The sequence below is a fragment of the Coturnix japonica genome, chromosome 2, assembly GCF_001577835.2.
Source record: "Coturnix japonica isolate 7356 chromosome 2, Coturnix japonica 2.1, whole genome shotgun sequence".
NCBI lineage: Eukaryota > Metazoa > Chordata > Aves > Galliformes > Phasianidae > Coturnix > Coturnix japonica.
In genome coordinates this window covers 15917823-15936539 of record NC_029517.1, presented here as the reverse complement: position 1 = coordinate 15936539, position 18717 = coordinate 15917823, and the positions used below count along the sequence as shown (strand labels likewise).

The following is an 18717-nucleotide window of genomic DNA, read 5'->3' as shown; positions in this document are numbered from 1 at the left end:
TAAAGCTTTTAGTGTTCTAGAAAATGACCAAGTCACAAATATCAAGTTAAACACTGTCAGAGGACTCGCCAAGTACCAGCGATAGCATTGCGTGGCACACTACCTTCTACCTTGTGCACTGCTCAATAAAAATTGCAGCCTACCGTAATGAAGAAATTATTGTATAATTGATAACTTTAGTTCTACCAACACAAGACGGCAAAAATAGGGAGCTTGATTTTGAGATCAGTATCCAAAGAGATGCTGGCTGTTTCTAAGAGCAACAAGTTAAGCTATTTGGAGCCACATCTTCTGAATGAAGCACATTTTTTTGTCAGAAAACACATGGAGCAAAACCTTCGGCCCTGCTTGAAGTACAGGAAAGGCTGGCCCCCCTTCCTCAATCGCAAGCTGCATTTATAACTGGCAAAGTAGCGCCCTCATCTTCAAAGACAAACTGCTGGCAAAGCTCTTCTTCCTCTGCCCACTTTGCTTGAAATGCTCGCAGCAAGGATATTTATCTCCACAGTGGGAGGCCAAGGATTAGCCACAGCCTCCGAGAGGGTGGAGAGATTTAAAGGTCAATTTAATTAGCTCATTCTAATCTTCTACACAACTAATGTAAATGTCATTGTTTTCTAACTGCTGCTTTAACAGATGAGATTATATTTTAGAAACCTTGAATGTGCGAACTACGTTGGATGTAATACAAATTCTTCATGTAACTAAGCCCAATAAAAATCATCATTGAGACAGAGTGCTTATTAAGAAAAAAAGGGCAGCAGGAAAATTCTGGTGATAAAGCACAGAGAGATGTAGAAGAACAGTAATCTTTCAAATTGACTGGGTTAACACATTCTCATTGATTTATATCTTTTCCATTCTGCGATGCCTGGACAAAAAGAAAACAACAGTTTCTGGTACTGTGATCTCATTCAGAAGTCGTGGGATGCTAAAGTGAGTGTCACAAGACATTCCCCTACTGTTTGAACCACATACCCCAAAGACTAATCAGATCAAATCCCAAGCTATTTATGAGTGCCTCTGGGCAAGCTTTGCATGAACGAATAGGCAAAAACAAGTGCACAGATGATGCTCTGTGATGGTTGAAATTATAGGTCAGAGGGAGAGCCTGGCAGTAGTTCATTGCTGTTAGGGGAACTATGCACATAGGATCTGGCTATTCTTCTGTGGTACTGCCTGGCCTATGCACAGGTTCTTATGAAGACAAGCTTGCAGATTTCCCAATTTTAATTTTATTTTTTTAAGACCTTGTCTTAAAAAACGTGTCAATGAATTGATTACTGATAAAGAAACATATCAGATAGAAATGGTGTCATACTACTGGACATGGAGCCTCCAAGGCTTTCTGCTGCTTTTTAAACAAGCTGCCCACTTCTTGGAATGTGTTCAGGATGGTGCTTTACTCACTGTTCTACAGAAGAAAGGCAAAGCACCTGTGTTATAACAGCAGAAGCATCAAACACAGAAGCATCTGGTTATGTCACACAACAATGGGTAAGGAAAACTTCAGGGTTTGATTTGAACATTGGCTATGTGCATTCCTCCACAGTTGTTGAGCTGGATGGCACAATGGAAAATGCTTTACCTTAAATAAGTCTTAATATTTTTCTTTAGAAGAACAGATTTACAGGAAGACATTTTTCCCATAACATACAGGTTGTCATGTTAAGGGGTGGGAAACTTCAGTGGGAAAACTGCTTTTGCTAAAGCTTGCACTGAAACATTTTCTGGAAAGCACGCTCTGTTACATCTCCAGGCAGTATAAGTCATTCTATCAAGAAACACCGACTGAAACACCAACTTATATTTAAGAAATCTAGCATGTAGGAATGTATAACTGACCACCAATACATCCTACAAACACACTCAGTGGCACGACCTCTCCTTGCCTTTGGCAGCTGTATGGACAACACTGTGCTTTGTTTTCAGTCAGCTCAAAAGCAGGTCTCAAAAGAGCCATGTTGAATGTCACAGGGCTAACAGGAAAGAAAAACAAACCACCCAAGTTCTAGGATACTATGATATGATGTCCAATGTCAGAAATATCAGCTGCTTTCTATGGTCTCATTCAGATGTACACATTCTAAACATTCATGAGCTTTGCTTTTGTGATCAAAACTATGAGTTCCTTGACTTGGTCTAATGAGAGTACAGTCAATAAAATACAAGATTCTTCCCTAAATCAAGTCACCCTATTCAGACAGTCTGGATTTGGAGCTGCCAGTTTAAGGCATGAACTTGCTTTGGCAAATACTAGGGATCTTTATGAGGGAGTCTTTCCCCTTCAGCCCTGCAAAGCTTGGCTTGCTGCCTCATTTTCAAGGGTTGCCTCCATAGTAGCTCAGGGAACTCCTATCAGCTTGTTTTTTGATGTTGCCAACACATGCTAAATTACTCTTTTCTACTTTTTGAATACCTAGCTGTGGATAATATTTAGTTTAGACAAGATGCTGCTGAAAGCAAGGTAAAATATTTGTTTTCTCTAGTGAAGACTAGTAGAAACTGGACTTAAAATTGCTGTAGTGTTGCTATACCTGCTAAGGTTCAGTCCCACATTTTCTATTTCGGCTCACACTTATGGCATCAAATTTTAGAACACAGTATTCAGATTCTGTACTTGTTTTTAATGTACTGGAAAGAGCACAGACACCACAGTTGTTAGTATAGCTGGTTCCACACCTTAATATCACAACCACACATGCCCATGTCAAATGAGATGTCAGCAGCTCTGAGGGTCCTGGTGCCAACATACATTTGGGATCCAGATTAATTAATTCTGATGAATTAATCCAAAATTTGCAGTGTTTATCTGTAGCTACACTACAGTCTGGACTACCAACTACTTCTAAGAAATTCTTCTACACAGAAGGCTGCAAGAGATATTGAAACTGAAGGAGAGACACACATCAGGAGAAGTGAAAGGCACTAAGTCTGTATTGTTTGCTACACAGGAAATTGATTAAAAACAGAAAATATCAGTTTTCATTTCAAGGCATCAAGCTTCTACATGGAAAAAAATGCACACGGGGCAATAACAGGGAGCTCTAAATTAAAATGAACTTGTAGACTACCTGCCACAAGCACTTCAAGAATTGCTCATCTTGCACAGCCAACTGCTACAAACTGCTCCTATAGACAGGCAGAGTCAGAAGTGAGCATGTCTCCTATTACACTAAGTACTAAGACTTAAAGGAAAATCCATTGCTCTCCCCCCAGTTTTCTGCAGAAGGGTCATTAAGTACAGTGGGACATCGGTGCCCTCTGGAATGAGCAATTCTATTCATACAGCAAAAACCTTGTCTCCCTCCTTTGCCTAGTAGAATCCAGATGAAGGATTCAGCAAGAACTTTAAGCAAGAACAGATGTGCGGGAGGACAGTAAATTAAGTTTATTTTCCAGAGCAACAGGAGCAGAAACATTTGTAACAGCAGTAGATCCTATTTTTCTGGAGTTGGCTGTGGGGTATCAGTTAGCTGCTATCTTGCTAAATTCTCCTAATTTTGCATTTGCCAGAAGCCAGTCCTATATTCTTCTGCCAAAATTATACTCACATTTATGATTGTAGGGAGTGATTTCTTTACTGCATCCATTTTCTATTTTATTTTTATTTTTCCTGCTAGGAACAGATAATGCTCTCAAGTATTTTCCTGTCAACGTTAAGACAATCTTTAGAGCTACAAACTGTTTTTCAGTTTAAGAGAAGACTAACAAAGACACTAGTACAAGACAATGTACCCTACCAAGGTAAAATTTGGCATAAAACGCGTTGAGCTGTAGAATTTCTTTGACACTTTTAGAAATTACCTTCAATATGAGTTCCATACGTACCTACTTGTAACACATGACAGCACAGAATAAAACAGAATCTCCTTCATTTTGATAATTCATGGTCTGTGCAAGAGGTTAAAATGGTTTTAAAGGTTTTACAGTATTCAAATGTAATTTTGATTCACAGTAACTGATCATCACCTGAGCTTCCCTTTGCAAGGAAAACATACTATTTTTAACTGATGCCATAACTGATGCCATACCTTAGTAATGGGTGATCAAGAAGAAGGAAGCTCAGGGTCTAATAAAGGAATTTTTGACACAGAAACAAAGTTTCTTAACATAGGTTGAAGATGTAATTTATCATGACAAGTTTATATAGGCAAACTTCAGATAAAACTCGGGGTTTAACTAAATCCATACTACATTCACCACACTGCCATCCATAATAAAGGGTGAATCACCAAAAAAAAGCCAATCAGTCCTAGCAGTGCAGGTACCTCCAGGAAGCCAATCTTAGCTCAGTACTAATCCAGACATCTTTCAGAGATGCCCAGCTAGCTATGAAAGGCAGACAGATGCATGGTAGGTTAACAAAGACATTTCTGTTTTCATTGTGTGAAAAGTGTGAGCCCGTTACAGGAACTGTGGCGGCCACTACTAGAAATATTGGGTATATTTCTAGGGCAGCAGTGACATAATATGGGTCCTCCTAGTTCTGAAGCAGCATTGAATGCAGGGGGAAAAAATATTTTTTAAGATTGAATCTTTCTTCACTGTTAAGAGACGATCTCTGTGAGGGGGTCTCTATGTTAATAATTCTAAAGACAAATGGAATATTTTTGTTTTAGAAGCCCACAAAACTTTAAGGCCTCAGGCTGCATCAGGGATGGTTTAGGATGAATATAGGAAAAACGTCTTTACAGTAAGGGTTGTTAAGCACTGCAATGGGCTCCCCAGGGAGGTGCTTGAGTCACCATCCCTGGATGATTTTGCAGTTGGTTGTTGGAGTTAGAGTTGCATGGTTAGGTTGAGGTTGGAATTTATGATCTTGAAGGTTCTCAGGTTCCAACCTGAGCAGTTCTATGATTCTGTGACTGTACAAAGTAATTAACATAATGTCAAGAATTAAAAATAATATCGCTCAGAAACTAGAGCATAAACTAACAAACTCTTTTCATGATGCAGTTTTTTGTTTGTTTGTTCATCTTTCCTCATGAGTGAGCACTATCTGCCTTCTGGAAAAAACCATCAAGAATATCAGCTGAACACTCTGAAAACGAAAACATTTAAAAAGAGTGTTCGGCCCAATTTATACTGATGTATCTGGCTGATGAAGAGGGTAACTTGGTTTATTTATCTACATTAGTCCTGTCTTGCTCACTAATGATAATGACATTGTTCACAATTGATTGGGACTCCTTTCGTGAAAATCATTTTGTAAGAAACACTGCTGTCTGTCCCATAAGCTTTCCCTCAGTTTAATATTGTACATTTTTTTTCCCAAATCATGGTTAGTTCTGAGTATGAGACAATCACTTTAATTGACGTTCACTGAAATAACTCCTTGAATACAAAGATTACCTGGAATCTTATTTATTTATTAATAAATAAATAAAAAAAAAGTGATAATTTAAGTTTAAGAAGGTGAGCAAATATATCACTGCTCAGAGTAGTTTTGGGGTTTTTTTATTAGAACAGCCCTGTAGAATAAGAATTCAGGGTGATAAACTGCTTGGATTGAGGGGAAAAAAAGAATAGAAAATGCAGATACTGCTTTCCCTTAGTCAGAATTATATTGGCCTTCGTTTTATGCTAGATATGCTTGAAATACTACATGGCACTGAAGATTTTTTTTTTTGTAAATAATATGTAAATGTTGAAGCAAAAACAAGGATGCGGTTGCATTTTCCTCTCTTGAATTGTTTGGTTACACCATCAAAAGCTGTTAAAACAGATAGCAACAAGGAAGTATTTACTTTCTTTATAATCCAGAAATCTGGAAACTTTATTTAGCGATGGTCAATAAATTCAACAAGTATTCATTACAACAAAGGGATTCCTGATGTGGTTAGGACAGTACTGGAGATGAAAACAGCCCATGATGCTGTGGAATGCAGCATTTTAGATTATGCCAATTTTCCCAGCTTTAACCAATGACAGTATCTTAAGTCTTCTGAAATATAATTACCAAAAAGTAACTTAGTAATCGCCTTATCTTCCTAAAGAGACCGATCATGAGCTGACACCACTGTATTAAATTTAGGACCAATCACATCTTCCTCCCTTACACACTGATCCTTTTCCTTTACAAAGAAAAAGGAAACCTTCATATAAAGGGATGAAGTATGTTAGGGATTACGCATCTTTCTTAACATATTTTATTGATCTACCAAGAAAACTAAACCAGGAATGTAACTTGATATTTTAACCCCAATTGTTGTAACTGTGGAGAGGGGAAAGGAAGGGAGGGGAAGGAAAGGGATGGGAGAAAACCATGTTCTTCATTAACTAGCAAAATATCTTCCCAAAGTTACAGTGGCCATCACTTAATCTCTACCTACAGTCATGCAAACACATTTTAACCAATGTATGCATTTTTAACATGCTGCTTTAAATTGAGAAAGGGGAAAATTAGTATAGAGGACTGCTGCAAGAATTAGATTTGGGCTACAGCATTCAGGTTATTCTGCATTGCATCACATATGTATTCTGTATAGTTTTTTTAGCTACTTGAAATATTTATTAAAAATTACTATTATTTATTAAATATATTCTGATATATCTCAGTGACAGGCTACAACAAAAACTGCAGCCTGTACTGAAGCAGCTTAAAAAAGTAAAAGAACATGCCCGGAAGCAGACTCTCATTACAGAGCAGGAGCTATGTAGGACAGGCTGTTTACCAGAGTGACTGCAGAAGGAATTATCCCTGTGGTAGAGATGATGTGCATTAGGAACAGTTAATGGAAAAGGGAATGTCAGTAAGTATTGGCAAATCAGACTGAAGCAGAGTTCAAGAACTTTCTTTTGCAAAGACTGAAAGAGGCTTTGACTACAAGAAACATTACTGCCAAATGTAGAGCAATTTCTTGTTTTGCTGTATCTGCTCTCTGCAAGCTATTTCTTTCCAGATCCTTTTTAAAAAGAGAAAAGAAAGGGTAACAATGGAGCATGATATTGGCTGCCACAGACTATCCTTTTCTAAACAAAAAAATACATGAAGGTAACATACAGCTGTGGTGGTTTCAGAAACCACATCTAACACGGACACATCCCTAAAGCAACCCTTATCAGAGTGACTCAGCTGAACACAGCATCTCTTGTCAGCAGTGCACAGAGATGGCTCTTCCCTCCTTCTGCAAGTTTTAATATAACTTCTCAGTTTTAATATCTCAGCTTATGACTGGGAGGTACAGTGGTGGGAAACAAGGCGGGCTGAAAATCATGGAAAGCCACTATAAGACAGGTAAGACAGGCAAACCAGAAATCTGCTGGCTCAGGTGGGGGAAAGAGTAGGAAGAATGGCTACTTTTTCCCCTTAGGTTTTTTCCAACTAATACCCAAATAAAGAAATACTGTTTTAACAGGTTGGCCTGTTCACAACTGCAGCATTACCAAACTTTAAAGCCTGTACGTATATCAGTCTAGATGTTTTGAAAGTGAACTTACCTGGAAGTCCTGATCATCAATTCCAAACCTCTCTCTTAGATTACGGAAAACCATTGGACAGTATTCCTTAAATTTGAAATGACTTGGCATGTTTTCTCTGAAAGAATATAAAACCAAATCAACTTCATTTACCTGCATATGCAATTAATAACTCTTACAAACCAGAGAATAAGGAGATTTACAATCTCTCCTCTAAAGCCCTACTTTTTTGAAAGAGATTTGGGCTCATGGTATTTTACTCTTTACTATGTTCAATAAGTTTATACATGTTTGTCTCTAACAAGCTGAACCTGCACTAAAAAGCAGGAAAGAGTGTTTTGCCATTGCCCTTATATTATTTCCAAGGTGGAATCTCAGACTGCATTATACAAGAATTACCATACCATCTGTGACACCAGAAAGCACGGGCAGTGCCAAAGCTTCACAAAAATTGGCCTTACTGAGCACACGGCTTGTTTTAATATCCCACTGTTAATTTCAGATTTCAGAAAGTAACTTTGAACTTTTTCAGTGAGTAGAAGGATCAAAGTAACAGAATTCGGCATTTTCTTAATGCATTATTAAACAGGTTATATACTAACAGCTTTATATGTCTGCACATACAGCTCATGGGGAGACAAATTAAGAGATATGGATATTATATTTAACTGTCTTACTACTTTTGGTATATGATTGCTATAATTTCATATTATGGATTAGTAAAAATTGCACATCATTCAGTGTTGATATGCACCTTAAATCTTCATTCTTGTCCAAGTATTTCATGTAAAATATTAATGAGTACATGCACCTGAATTTATGTTTTAAAAAATACCTTTAATAAGTGTCAGGAACAGCCACAAATAAACACACCAAGAGAGGATCACCTTCAATATATAAGATATTCACAAGGCTATAATAAACCATATGGAAGAAGAATACTGCCCAGCAGCCCCTGCTGTTGCTTTTCAGAACAGCACAGATGGTTATGTTTATCACAGGATTAACTTAATCATCAAAACTTCAGTCCCATCAGCTGAAAAATAACAGAGTTCACAGTACTTCATAAAAATATCACTGCCACTATCCCCGTCTACAAAGAATTGTTACTTGTACTTACTTGTTGAAAAGGTGATTGTCCACCTTTATCTTTGTGTAGGCTTTAAAATCATCAGGCATCAACATGACAGGGATTTGAACATGGCTCAGTTCATTGATCTAGAGAAGAAAGAATATATTTAGTTGATAATGATTTTGCAAAGATTCTGCATGTGTTTTAATTAAAAAAGAAAAAAAAATACAGTTGTGTGGCCTGCAGTTGCTTGTGTATATGTGTGAATGTGATTGAAAGAAAAATGCAAAAACAGATTTATTATTTCCAGATTAAATGTACTAACAAGGTAAACTCTTTGGAAAGAAGAAAGAGCACTTTATATTTATACTAGTTTCTGAAAAAAAGTGCTTCAAAGCACACCTGGAGCATGTGCCTTAAGGAAAGCCTGGGAGGACACCAACAATATATTCTTAAATCCTAACACACTGTTCTTGTTTAGCCAACTGAGCTACATTTTCCAAAGACTGTATTTAAATGTATGTACATTTTCAAATCCTGTATTTAAAAAGACTATTTACCTCTGCAGCTTACAAACGACTCTTACCTGTTCACTTTCTAAACTACTTACAGAAAATCAAATGTTGCTTCCATATGAAGGCACGAGCTTTGGACTCAGGAAGAGCCTTGTTTTGTACAACAGCACAGACCTCAGCCAAGCTTTTGCAAGTTACAGCATTCAAGCATTGTTTTGATTACTCAGGCTCAACAAACTACTTAAGTATCCAAATTTGTGCTTAGAAATAAATGCAGAAGTGTGAAGGTTTTCCTTATTTTGTTCTATTTATGGGTACTACTTGCTCTTTCTAGTTTTGAAATAAATACTGTCTCCATCCTCAGTATTAAAGTTTTCATACATACTTGGAATTTCAGAACTATCCACTTCTGGCCACATCATTATGACAGAACGTAAACAACTTCAGTTACTTAGTTTGCACGCATGTTTTTCTAATTGGGTGCATTAACCAGCTCGTATTTTAGTAAATTTTGAGTAAAGCACAAAAAAACTTAGCAGAATATTGCTAACTTGTAGCAGTTCTTTCAAATCATCAAGGAGATACACACTAAAGCACAGTCATCAAAGACCCCTCCCATACATTCTGCCTATGTTCTAATGGTGATGCAGACCCTCACAGCACACATTGTTTCAGCAGCTTTCTGGGGGTGCAGGGGGAGAATTCTACATGAGACTACCAGCCTGCAACAGAGGCAGATGTAAATGTAAAAAATAATGGCGGATGTAAAAAAATAAGTGTGACCTGCACTCTTATCGTTGGTTGTCTCCCAACTGGGAATCTGTACCTGCCCTTAGCTGCTATCCTGCTTTAGACAGCCTCTCTGAGACGCCTTCACTGTTGTAGGTTATAAATATTAGAGGAAAAAATGCGTGACCTTCTGCAGAACTGAAGTTAAACAAAACCTGAAAGCAGTGAGGAACCTTTTTCCTCTTAAAAAGAGAGAAGAAACTGATGCAAGCAGGCAGGTCAGAAAGCCTCATCACTCTTCGGTCTTTTTAAGTCTCAGTAATGCGTCTTGCCATCTCTCATTTTTATTATTCAGACCCCTGCGGCCCACATGAAAACTGATAAATATCAGTTGAATTTCCTTTACAGAGTGCTTCTTTGGAAAGCCCTGAGAAGTTACAGATTGAGGCATCACAGCTGTACAGCAGAGCAACAAACTAAGAGAGATGCCTGGATGGGCTGAACGCGTGCTGCTCCTTGGAGTGCCAGGGAGAACGCTCCTTCCTCCTTCCAAAGCAGGACAAAGAAGGAACTCTAGTAAATTTTTGAAAACACAGCTGTACAAACCTAATAAATCATGCTGACACCTCATTAACTATGACATGAAATAACAGCACATATATCGAACATCACAACATCTAACATACATGCTCTTTACTGCATTTGATATCGCTGCACATCAATCTCACCCTGGAACCGCAGAGCAATTTCATGAGCATGCAGAATTAGCCTAGCTCTTGTACAAATAAAACTAAGGAGAAGCAGATAGATTATACTGAGATACTGAACTTTGTTTGCTTATAAAGAATTAGCTACTCTCTTAGATTGCCAGATTGTGTAACAAATTCCATGCTTGAAAAAGGGATAACAGAGGCCCATACCTTTCCATCCCAGTCAAAAGTGATACCAAGACCATTTTCAGTCAGATACACTTAATTATGCTGAATTCACACCTCTCCAAATGACCTATTGATAATAAACACAAGCTCACTGCCAAATTAGGGGGTTTAGATGATCAAAATTGCATCAACCAAACTTCGGCATGCATTCACTTTCTTAATTTACTAATGTAAAATGTCACTGAGTACATCTGTAGATTGGCTTTTACACTGCAAAGATTTAACTCTGTGCTATAGCGGCTGTACAGGTACAAAGCAGAGTAACATACCCACGTGTACCCCTATTTGAATACTTTCGAGCTTGTTATATTGTAAATAGAAATTTCAAAACACGTATCCCAGGAGGCTCAAGATGTGAATGCACATACAGACCTACCTTCAAAAAAAACCAAAGAAAGCACTCTAACAGAGTTCTTTTCTTTATTTAATGGAGGTCCACTAACTCTCAGGTCTGCAAATATAATTTCTCTAATATTTTAAGGAATTCCCCTCTAGCAGGAGAGAAGAGAAACCAGGTGATGAACATATAGTAGAAGTGACCTTTGGTATAGCACACCAGCTGAGTAATGGCATGTCCCAGCGGCACAGGCCATTAATTAATTTAAACCCTTCAAGTATAATAAGGTCTGTTTCTTTGTGCAGTAATGCATTTTTAGGATGGATTTGAAGAGGCTAAATTTGAAAGTGCGCTCAACACAGAAGGGAATGGTTGTGACACTGCACTGTGGTGCAAACTGGAACCATATTGGGAAAAGAAACAATATCCTGACCCCCCCCCACAAATGGGCACTGATAAGCTGAAAGGAGAAGGTCACTGGGATCAATTCTCCACTTTGCTATCACTGTGTGAAGGAGCAGCTATTCTTGAAATCGACCAAATATGAAACACTCAGAGAATATTTTCAGCCTTCCAAATTGTCTCAGGCAAGATTTAGAAAACCAGTTCCAGTTCTGCCACCGACAACCTTTATTTGCCCTGTGATTCATTTATTCTTTGCCAATACAAAATTTTGCTGCTGTTTTTCATGTTTTGTTTTGGTTTTTTTCAGCAGACAATGCTTACCACATCTTTGAAGAATTTATATCCACACAACAGCCCTGGGGAATGGATTATTTTAAAAGACGACTGATTGGCATTTTAGTTGCACAGTATCCATGCACATTATGTGGAAATACCTCATGTCTTTTAATAGTATTTTCTAATTCATATGCAATAGTAAAAAGTCACCTGCAAACCTCTCCTTATGTAATTTATTCAAATATCTTCATGCTATTGGCACAAAACCAACTGCTTATGTGAGACAGAGACATCCTCCGTGAATTAAAAGCTTTAAAGACGATGCTTTGAAAGCCTTAGATGGCACCGCTCCTTTAAATATATGGTACAAAAAAATCTGTCTGTAGGGATCTGCTCAGACCTACGGTTCAGGGATGGTAGGAGGGAGGGGGGGAAGGGAAAGGAGGCTTTCAGGGAAAAACCTACTGATTGCAACTCATTTTGCTCCTGCAGGTTCAGGATTGAATTCACACTGTCAGGAAAACAGAGGCTGTAATTAAACTGCAAATAAGGGAATAATAAAAGCCTACTGGACATTGAATGAATAGTAAGACTCAGCTGGTAATGATTCTGAAATTAGCACACAGAGAGGTGTTCCCACAAAGCCATCTTATACTGGTGACATTTCAAATAAGCTTCTCTAATTTATATGATTTGAAATCAAGCAATGAATATATCATAAATTGTTAGGCGTTATTAATGGCCTTTATTTAATTCAGATACGTTCACCCTAAACACCACATTACTAGGGCAATGCATAATTAAACATTAGTTTTCATTCTGTCAGAACATAAGCAGCAATAAATTGCTTGTATGCAAAGCAGACAATGAGATATTTAAGCAGCATATAATAAAGGCAATTTACAGCATATATTGCATGTTTAGCTGGAAGAGCCAGAACAATGATCCCATTCTCCAACAGATACAATCTGATGCCTATCAGTTCGATGCTGCAGTGAGAAACCTGCAGAATGCACTACCGATGGTATTACTGGTGAAAAGAATATATAATGGAAGAAGCCAGGTAGCCCAATGACCAAAATTTCAGTCCAAACATACCATGAATCTCAAGCAGACCACTTAGTACTATTTACTAGATGCTTTTGAAACTCTCTTCCTACGTAAAACCTTTATTCCATATGTAGTTTCTTGTATTTAATAACTTAGCTTTAATATGAAGCACAAATATTGCTTTCTTTTAATTCAGTTTATCAGCCAACCAGACTCTAGCTCAATCTATGGAGGGATTAGGTATTTTTCCCAACCTACAGCTTGACAGAAGACCTTAGTCCTGGTTCTGGCCCTCGGCAGTTGAGCATACATGAAAACCTCTGCTCCTTCTGTTGATGCATGTGGATGAAGTTGGGGAAGCGCTCCTTCCTTTTCAGCTCTGTTCATCCCCCAACACCCTGTCTGAACTGAAAGCCAATAACTGCAGTCAGATCTGCTGACACAAACAAGCTACACTGGTTTCTAAGTCTGAGAGAAAGTCAAGAGCACTTTTCTCCAATTTATTTATTTTTAAACACAGACTTTGGAAGAAGTCGGAGTAGAAGAGTTTGGAAGAAAGAAATTACTGAGGTCTAAAAATAAAACTGAACTTTTAACACCAGCAACAGTTCTGGTATTTTTATGTTCATCGTTTGTTTTCTGCGTCTCAGTTTCTTCCTTGGCAAGGAAATGCACAAAGAGCTCCGAAGCAAAAAAACATTAGGCAGCGCTTTTTGTTAAGCTACAGAGCCGCCATTTTGGTGCATCAATCCAGGGACGGTGCCTGAGTCAGTTCATCTACTTCTAAGTTAAAGCCTACACGAGCAAACCTACTGGACTTGTCCTTACCAAGCAAAGCTACAGAGCTGATGAGTAAGAATGCACTGAAGGAAGCTGAGGGCCTAAAATGTCATATTTAGGAGACGTATCCTTCTTACTTCTGGCACCTCCCTGATAACTGAACAACCCACAGGCCTTAGGAAATGGTACTTTCTTGCTTACTGGAGTGCATTCATCTGGAAGATAAAAGTTTTGTACCATAACTCGTTCCAGTATCCAGCAAAAAGCCATTCCTGACATTGCTCCTGGGCTGCAGGGAGCTCAGCGTGAGGCCCTTTGGATGTGTGGTAGGGCAGGGCCTGGCTGGCTCCCAGCACCCTGCTGCCATATGGGAGCACACTGCAGCACCGCTACCGGGGCACTAACCGCCTACTGCTGAAGTATAAACTGAAAATGAAGTGATTATTTTACAGCACTTTGAAATCTACCTTGCAGGGTCTGGAAAGGGTGGAGGAGGTCAGCAGCTAATCAATTTTGTGGAAGACATTTGCCTGTTACGGGGCAAAACCATCATTTGATAAATGTCATTTGACAGTTTAAATTACACTCAAAGCCATTCTTGCAAGAGAAATAAAAGGTTAAGCTAAGTTCTGCTGCAGAGAAATAAATCAGTTCAGCAAAATACTCCTTAATTTGTTTTAAACGAGGTTTTCATCATTTCAATCACACAAATTCATCTCTTTTTTTTTTCCTAAAAGTACAAGGTAAAAAAATACCAACTCAGACATTTTTTATTAACTATACAATATGCAACCAGTTTAAACGCCATAAGAGACTCCTCCAGTATAAGTAATTTCTACTTACAGATTTACAAACAACTCCTGAAATTAAACCAATTATATGGCTGAGAGAAAAACACAGGGTAAAGTATTTCACTTTTCTCTGAATCTTTACGATCATTTTTACTTAAGGTATATGAAGGGGAAAAAACCAAATCAATATAAAAGCCCACCCAGCTGACAGAGGAATATGTGTTGAAGTTCTACACATCTCAAAACATTTATCAGTAATTAGCAGAGAGCAGCTTCAGGTTTTTACAGCTGAGGTGATACTTGTCATTAGATTGTTGTCTTTCAATGAAACTGAATAATATGGTGATGGAAAAGCAGCCTTAGTTGAGCCAAACGTTTTTATATTGCCTTACTGCATTACTTTTTGCTAAGCACTAAAACACAGAATATTTGAATTTATTGGCAAAAATATTTAATACATTTTATGGACTTAGAAATTCTGAGAAATGGATGCATCAATTAAAAATTATTTCTTTTTTATATATTAAAAAGACTTTTCTGAAGTGTTATCATCTGTCTTTGAATTAAAATGAACAAAAAACAAAGTTTCACAGTAAAAGAACAGATGTTTTATTGGGACTTTTTATTCACAGTTCTCAATGGTATGATGCTCTTTCTGAGGAGGGATGTACGTAGTTCTTGTATCGCCTGGAAAGCAGAATATCATGACATACCTGAGAAAGACCCAAGGAGGTATTGTGACATACCAAAGAAAAGCCCCAAAGCAGAGGAAAAAAAATAAAATAGTTTTGAAAAGCAATGATTTCTGGGCATTCAACCTTAAATTTGGAATACGAAGGCCAAAAATTCAAACATAGAGTTGATTATCACTCAGTTGAGAGTTTGATTATCGCTCATGTCAGAGTGTGTTTAAAGAACATACAACAAAAGCACACAAATCACACTCCTTTTACAAATACCTGATGCAAGATTTTAAGTCTTTCAAGTCTCTTGGACATCTCCATAGCATACAGAATCCACAACATCTGCTGTACACTGTTGGACTACCATAAAGCCACGTTTCTACAGATCTCGTTAAACTTCCTGTGCATCTGCTTACACCTTTCAGTGGGTGCAAAAATTAACACCTTATAATGTGCCAAATAATCAAAGAACCAAAATGAATTAAGCAGCTCAGATATAATGGATATAATGTCATGATAATTCCCCACTAAAAAGCTGGGCAAAATGCAATTGTGTGCAAAGATACTGGAGTGTCTTGATGAAAATGAAGGTAGAGTAATGGGAATGTCAATTAGAGTGAATATTTTTGTAAAGAAGAATGGTTTTGAGTAGCAAATGGCAGACAGAAACAAAATGTAGTCTTGGAAATCATAATGCAATGAAAGTCCTCCAGATCTGGATGAGTTCTGATGCACGCAATACACAGCTCAGACAACCATTGGCATGCTACTAGCCAGTGGACTTGCAACAAAACCCCTCAGAACATACAAATATTATATATATTATATATATACATATATATATTGCCAGAAACATCTCAAGTGATCTTCTTCAAACTTCAACTTGTGTGCTGTGAAGTTGATGTACTTTAATAAGATTTCTGATTGCAGGTTGTATCTTCAGATATTGTTTGAAATCCTCATTTAAAATAGAACTACTTGTCAGAAGGGCTGATAGCAATCTGGTTTCTATTCTTCTAATTAAAGAACAAAACTCCTTTGGCAAGGGATAAAATTTAGTTCACTTGGCTGTGCTCTCAAAGCTTCACAAGAGACTATCTAAAAATAGGAGAATGCTAGGAGACAGTAAGCATTTATTTATGACACAGGAAAAGGTTTAATAAAAACACGTTGAATTCTCTAGATGAAGTAATACAAAAGTCAGATAAACGTTCTGCTGATTTCCTGAATGACCTATTGTGGTTTTTAGTAGAAGTGTTCAACAAAAAGGAAGAAAATGAAATAAAATTGCACTTATAATCTACGAATTACATTGCTCACTCAGAAAACAAACAATCAGGCTTAAAGAAGTCTATGAAATAATGATCACTTCTTACGACAGCCTTTAAGACCGTATTTGCCAAGGATAACTTCTGAACAGGAAAAATGAGTTCATGCAATTAAACATAATAACACTCTACTAAACAGTTGAACAAATACGTAGATGCAGTATTCTTACCTGAACGCTATAACGGTAAATGAAATTCAATAGAAAAGAATCTTTCCAACAAAGAAAGGATAAGTATAAAACCAAAGGGACAATTTTACATATAACACCTGCAACTCAGCTGCTTATTCAAGAGGAAGGCTTCAAGAGCATCCTCCTTCAAAATCACAGCCTGGCCTGGCTAGACCATAAAGCAAGAATCTGATGCAGTAGATGGGCACTACTATTGTCCAGCAGCAATAACAAACAGAGAGAAGCCAAGCATTTTGGTTACTTTTACAGTGGCGTAATACAGCATTATTATTATTTTTTCTTTTTTTTAGGGAGGAGGATGACTGGTTTCTGAATAGGCTTTTTGGTCGCACATTCCAATCTCACAAATATTCTGCTACTAAGGAAATTGTTGACTTGTGAAAAGATGACATTAAAATATAGTTCTTTTTGTACATTTCGAACTACTTATCAAGCGAATGCAAAAGCAAATTTACAGAAAACCAGAAGCAATAAACCATCTGCATTATAGAAATGTAACTTACGAAATGAAAGGAGTTACACCAGAGGTGACTGAGGCAAATAAGGGCTGCTCTTCAGGTATTTAAATATTCCGCAAGGCTTTACCAGAGCTGTTGGTTGTAACACAGACCTTGCAGAGTCACCAGGCTCCATGCCATACAGAACACGTCAGCCTATGGCTATAATTTTTCCTTAACTACTGACCTATATCCTCCAGCTGAAGCAAGAATTTTCTGTGCAGCACCCGACAGAATACCACACTAGAAATCCTAACGGATGAGAAGACCTGCAATCCACCTGCTATGAGAAATCCCTTAGTTTATCTCTCTGAGGCATCCTGGTTGCACTGTATTCTTCTTGCATTTACACCGCTCTTACTTCCAAATACTGTAACGCCTTACCAACAGCTGAGGTCAGGCTAGCAGGGACATAAAGATGCACAGGCACTCAAACACTCTGCAGCTTCTTGCTACTGAAATCATGATTTTATCTGCCAGTTGTTAAGGATTTGGGAAAGAGCAGACTCCTGCTGGGTTTACTTGAACACAATGAACTGGGTTTTGCTTCTGCTCTGGATATAGTTTTTCCATGCTGAATTCCAGTTTAATTTGGCAGTAATGCTATATACAAATACAGGAATGATTACCATTGCTTACTGGAAACTAACTGCCCAGACATAACTGCTGCAGTGCTGATTTGCAGCAGGCCGAATACATAGATCATGGTACAGTGCTTGATAACCCCAGAGCCTGCCCAGCCTCAGGGCAAAGGACCTTCAGGGCAGTCTGAAGGGGCCACTGGGAGGGCACAGTGTGGGATTTACCAATCACAAGTCCCAACACATTCCAGTTCTGATTAAGTTGGAAGTTGAAATGCTTAAACAATTCAAGACCAACATCTTTCTACCCCGTGATACGAAACAAGGCATAATTTGTTAAAAGTAATATAAGTGTATGACCTTCTTCCCCAGTTTACAGGTCAGACTTCTGTTATCAAAGGATTTCACAAGCTTATGGGGACAACAGGACACATTCAATAGGCAAGTAGACACAAATCCTCTTTCTATTTATATTTGTCATAGTCCATAAATAAAAAGCAGCTCTAGTTGTTTTAGTGTTGTTAAATTTTGCTACTCAGCAAGCACGGCAACCACAGAACATTAGCCATAATGATCAAGACAAAAATACACTCTAAAGTAAGGCATTTTATGCATAGCACTGCATATACAAAAGCCTCAGACATATCCTTGTTCTGCCAGTGGCTGTGGCAGGACGTATGCTGCTGCTAGAGCAGGCTGGGGCTGTGGTTGAACCCCATGGCACACTCAGGGCCCAGCTCTGTCCCACAGCTCTAGTGACAGCAACAGCAATAAAGTGTTTTCTACTATGCTATCTGTGATGGATGTGTCAGTCAAAAGCACCTTTCCCTGAGTACCTGGTCAACGTTGCACTTTGATCAACCTCCATTTGTTTTCTCTTCTGAACTTTAGGATCAAGTTTCCAAGACCTGGATGGCAGAGCAGGACTAGTCTACAAAACCGCTCTCTTATCACTGATGTTCATCTCAGGCTACGTATTGCTGAAGAACCTCTTGAGGAAGGAAATCCAGCTTTTTGATCATTTCCATACTTGAAAATCCAACACTGCACCAAAAAGTGAGCACTGCTCTTCTGAAGGTTCAAAGCCAGGCAGCACCAACATGAGCCGTGTTCAGGCACAGA

At 38.1% G+C, this 18717-nt stretch overlaps 1 protein-coding gene across 2 annotated transcripts in view; it reads right to left on the bottom strand.

Moving 5' to 3' along the window:
* Positions 1-18717, bottom strand: part of PIP4K2A (phosphatidylinositol-5-phosphate 4-kinase type 2 alpha) — a 95492-nt gene that overhangs the window by 42285 nt on the left and 34490 nt on the right. For both annotated transcript variants that reach the window (XM_015853300.2, XM_015853301.2), the window contains exons 2-3: positions 8543-8640; positions 7444-7540 (exon numbers count right to left, since the gene is read on the bottom strand). In XM_015853300.2, coding sequence (XP_015708786.1) covers positions 7444-7540; positions 8543-8640 — 195 coding nt within the window. The remainder of the gene's footprint in view (positions 1-7443; positions 7541-8542; positions 8641-18717) is intronic.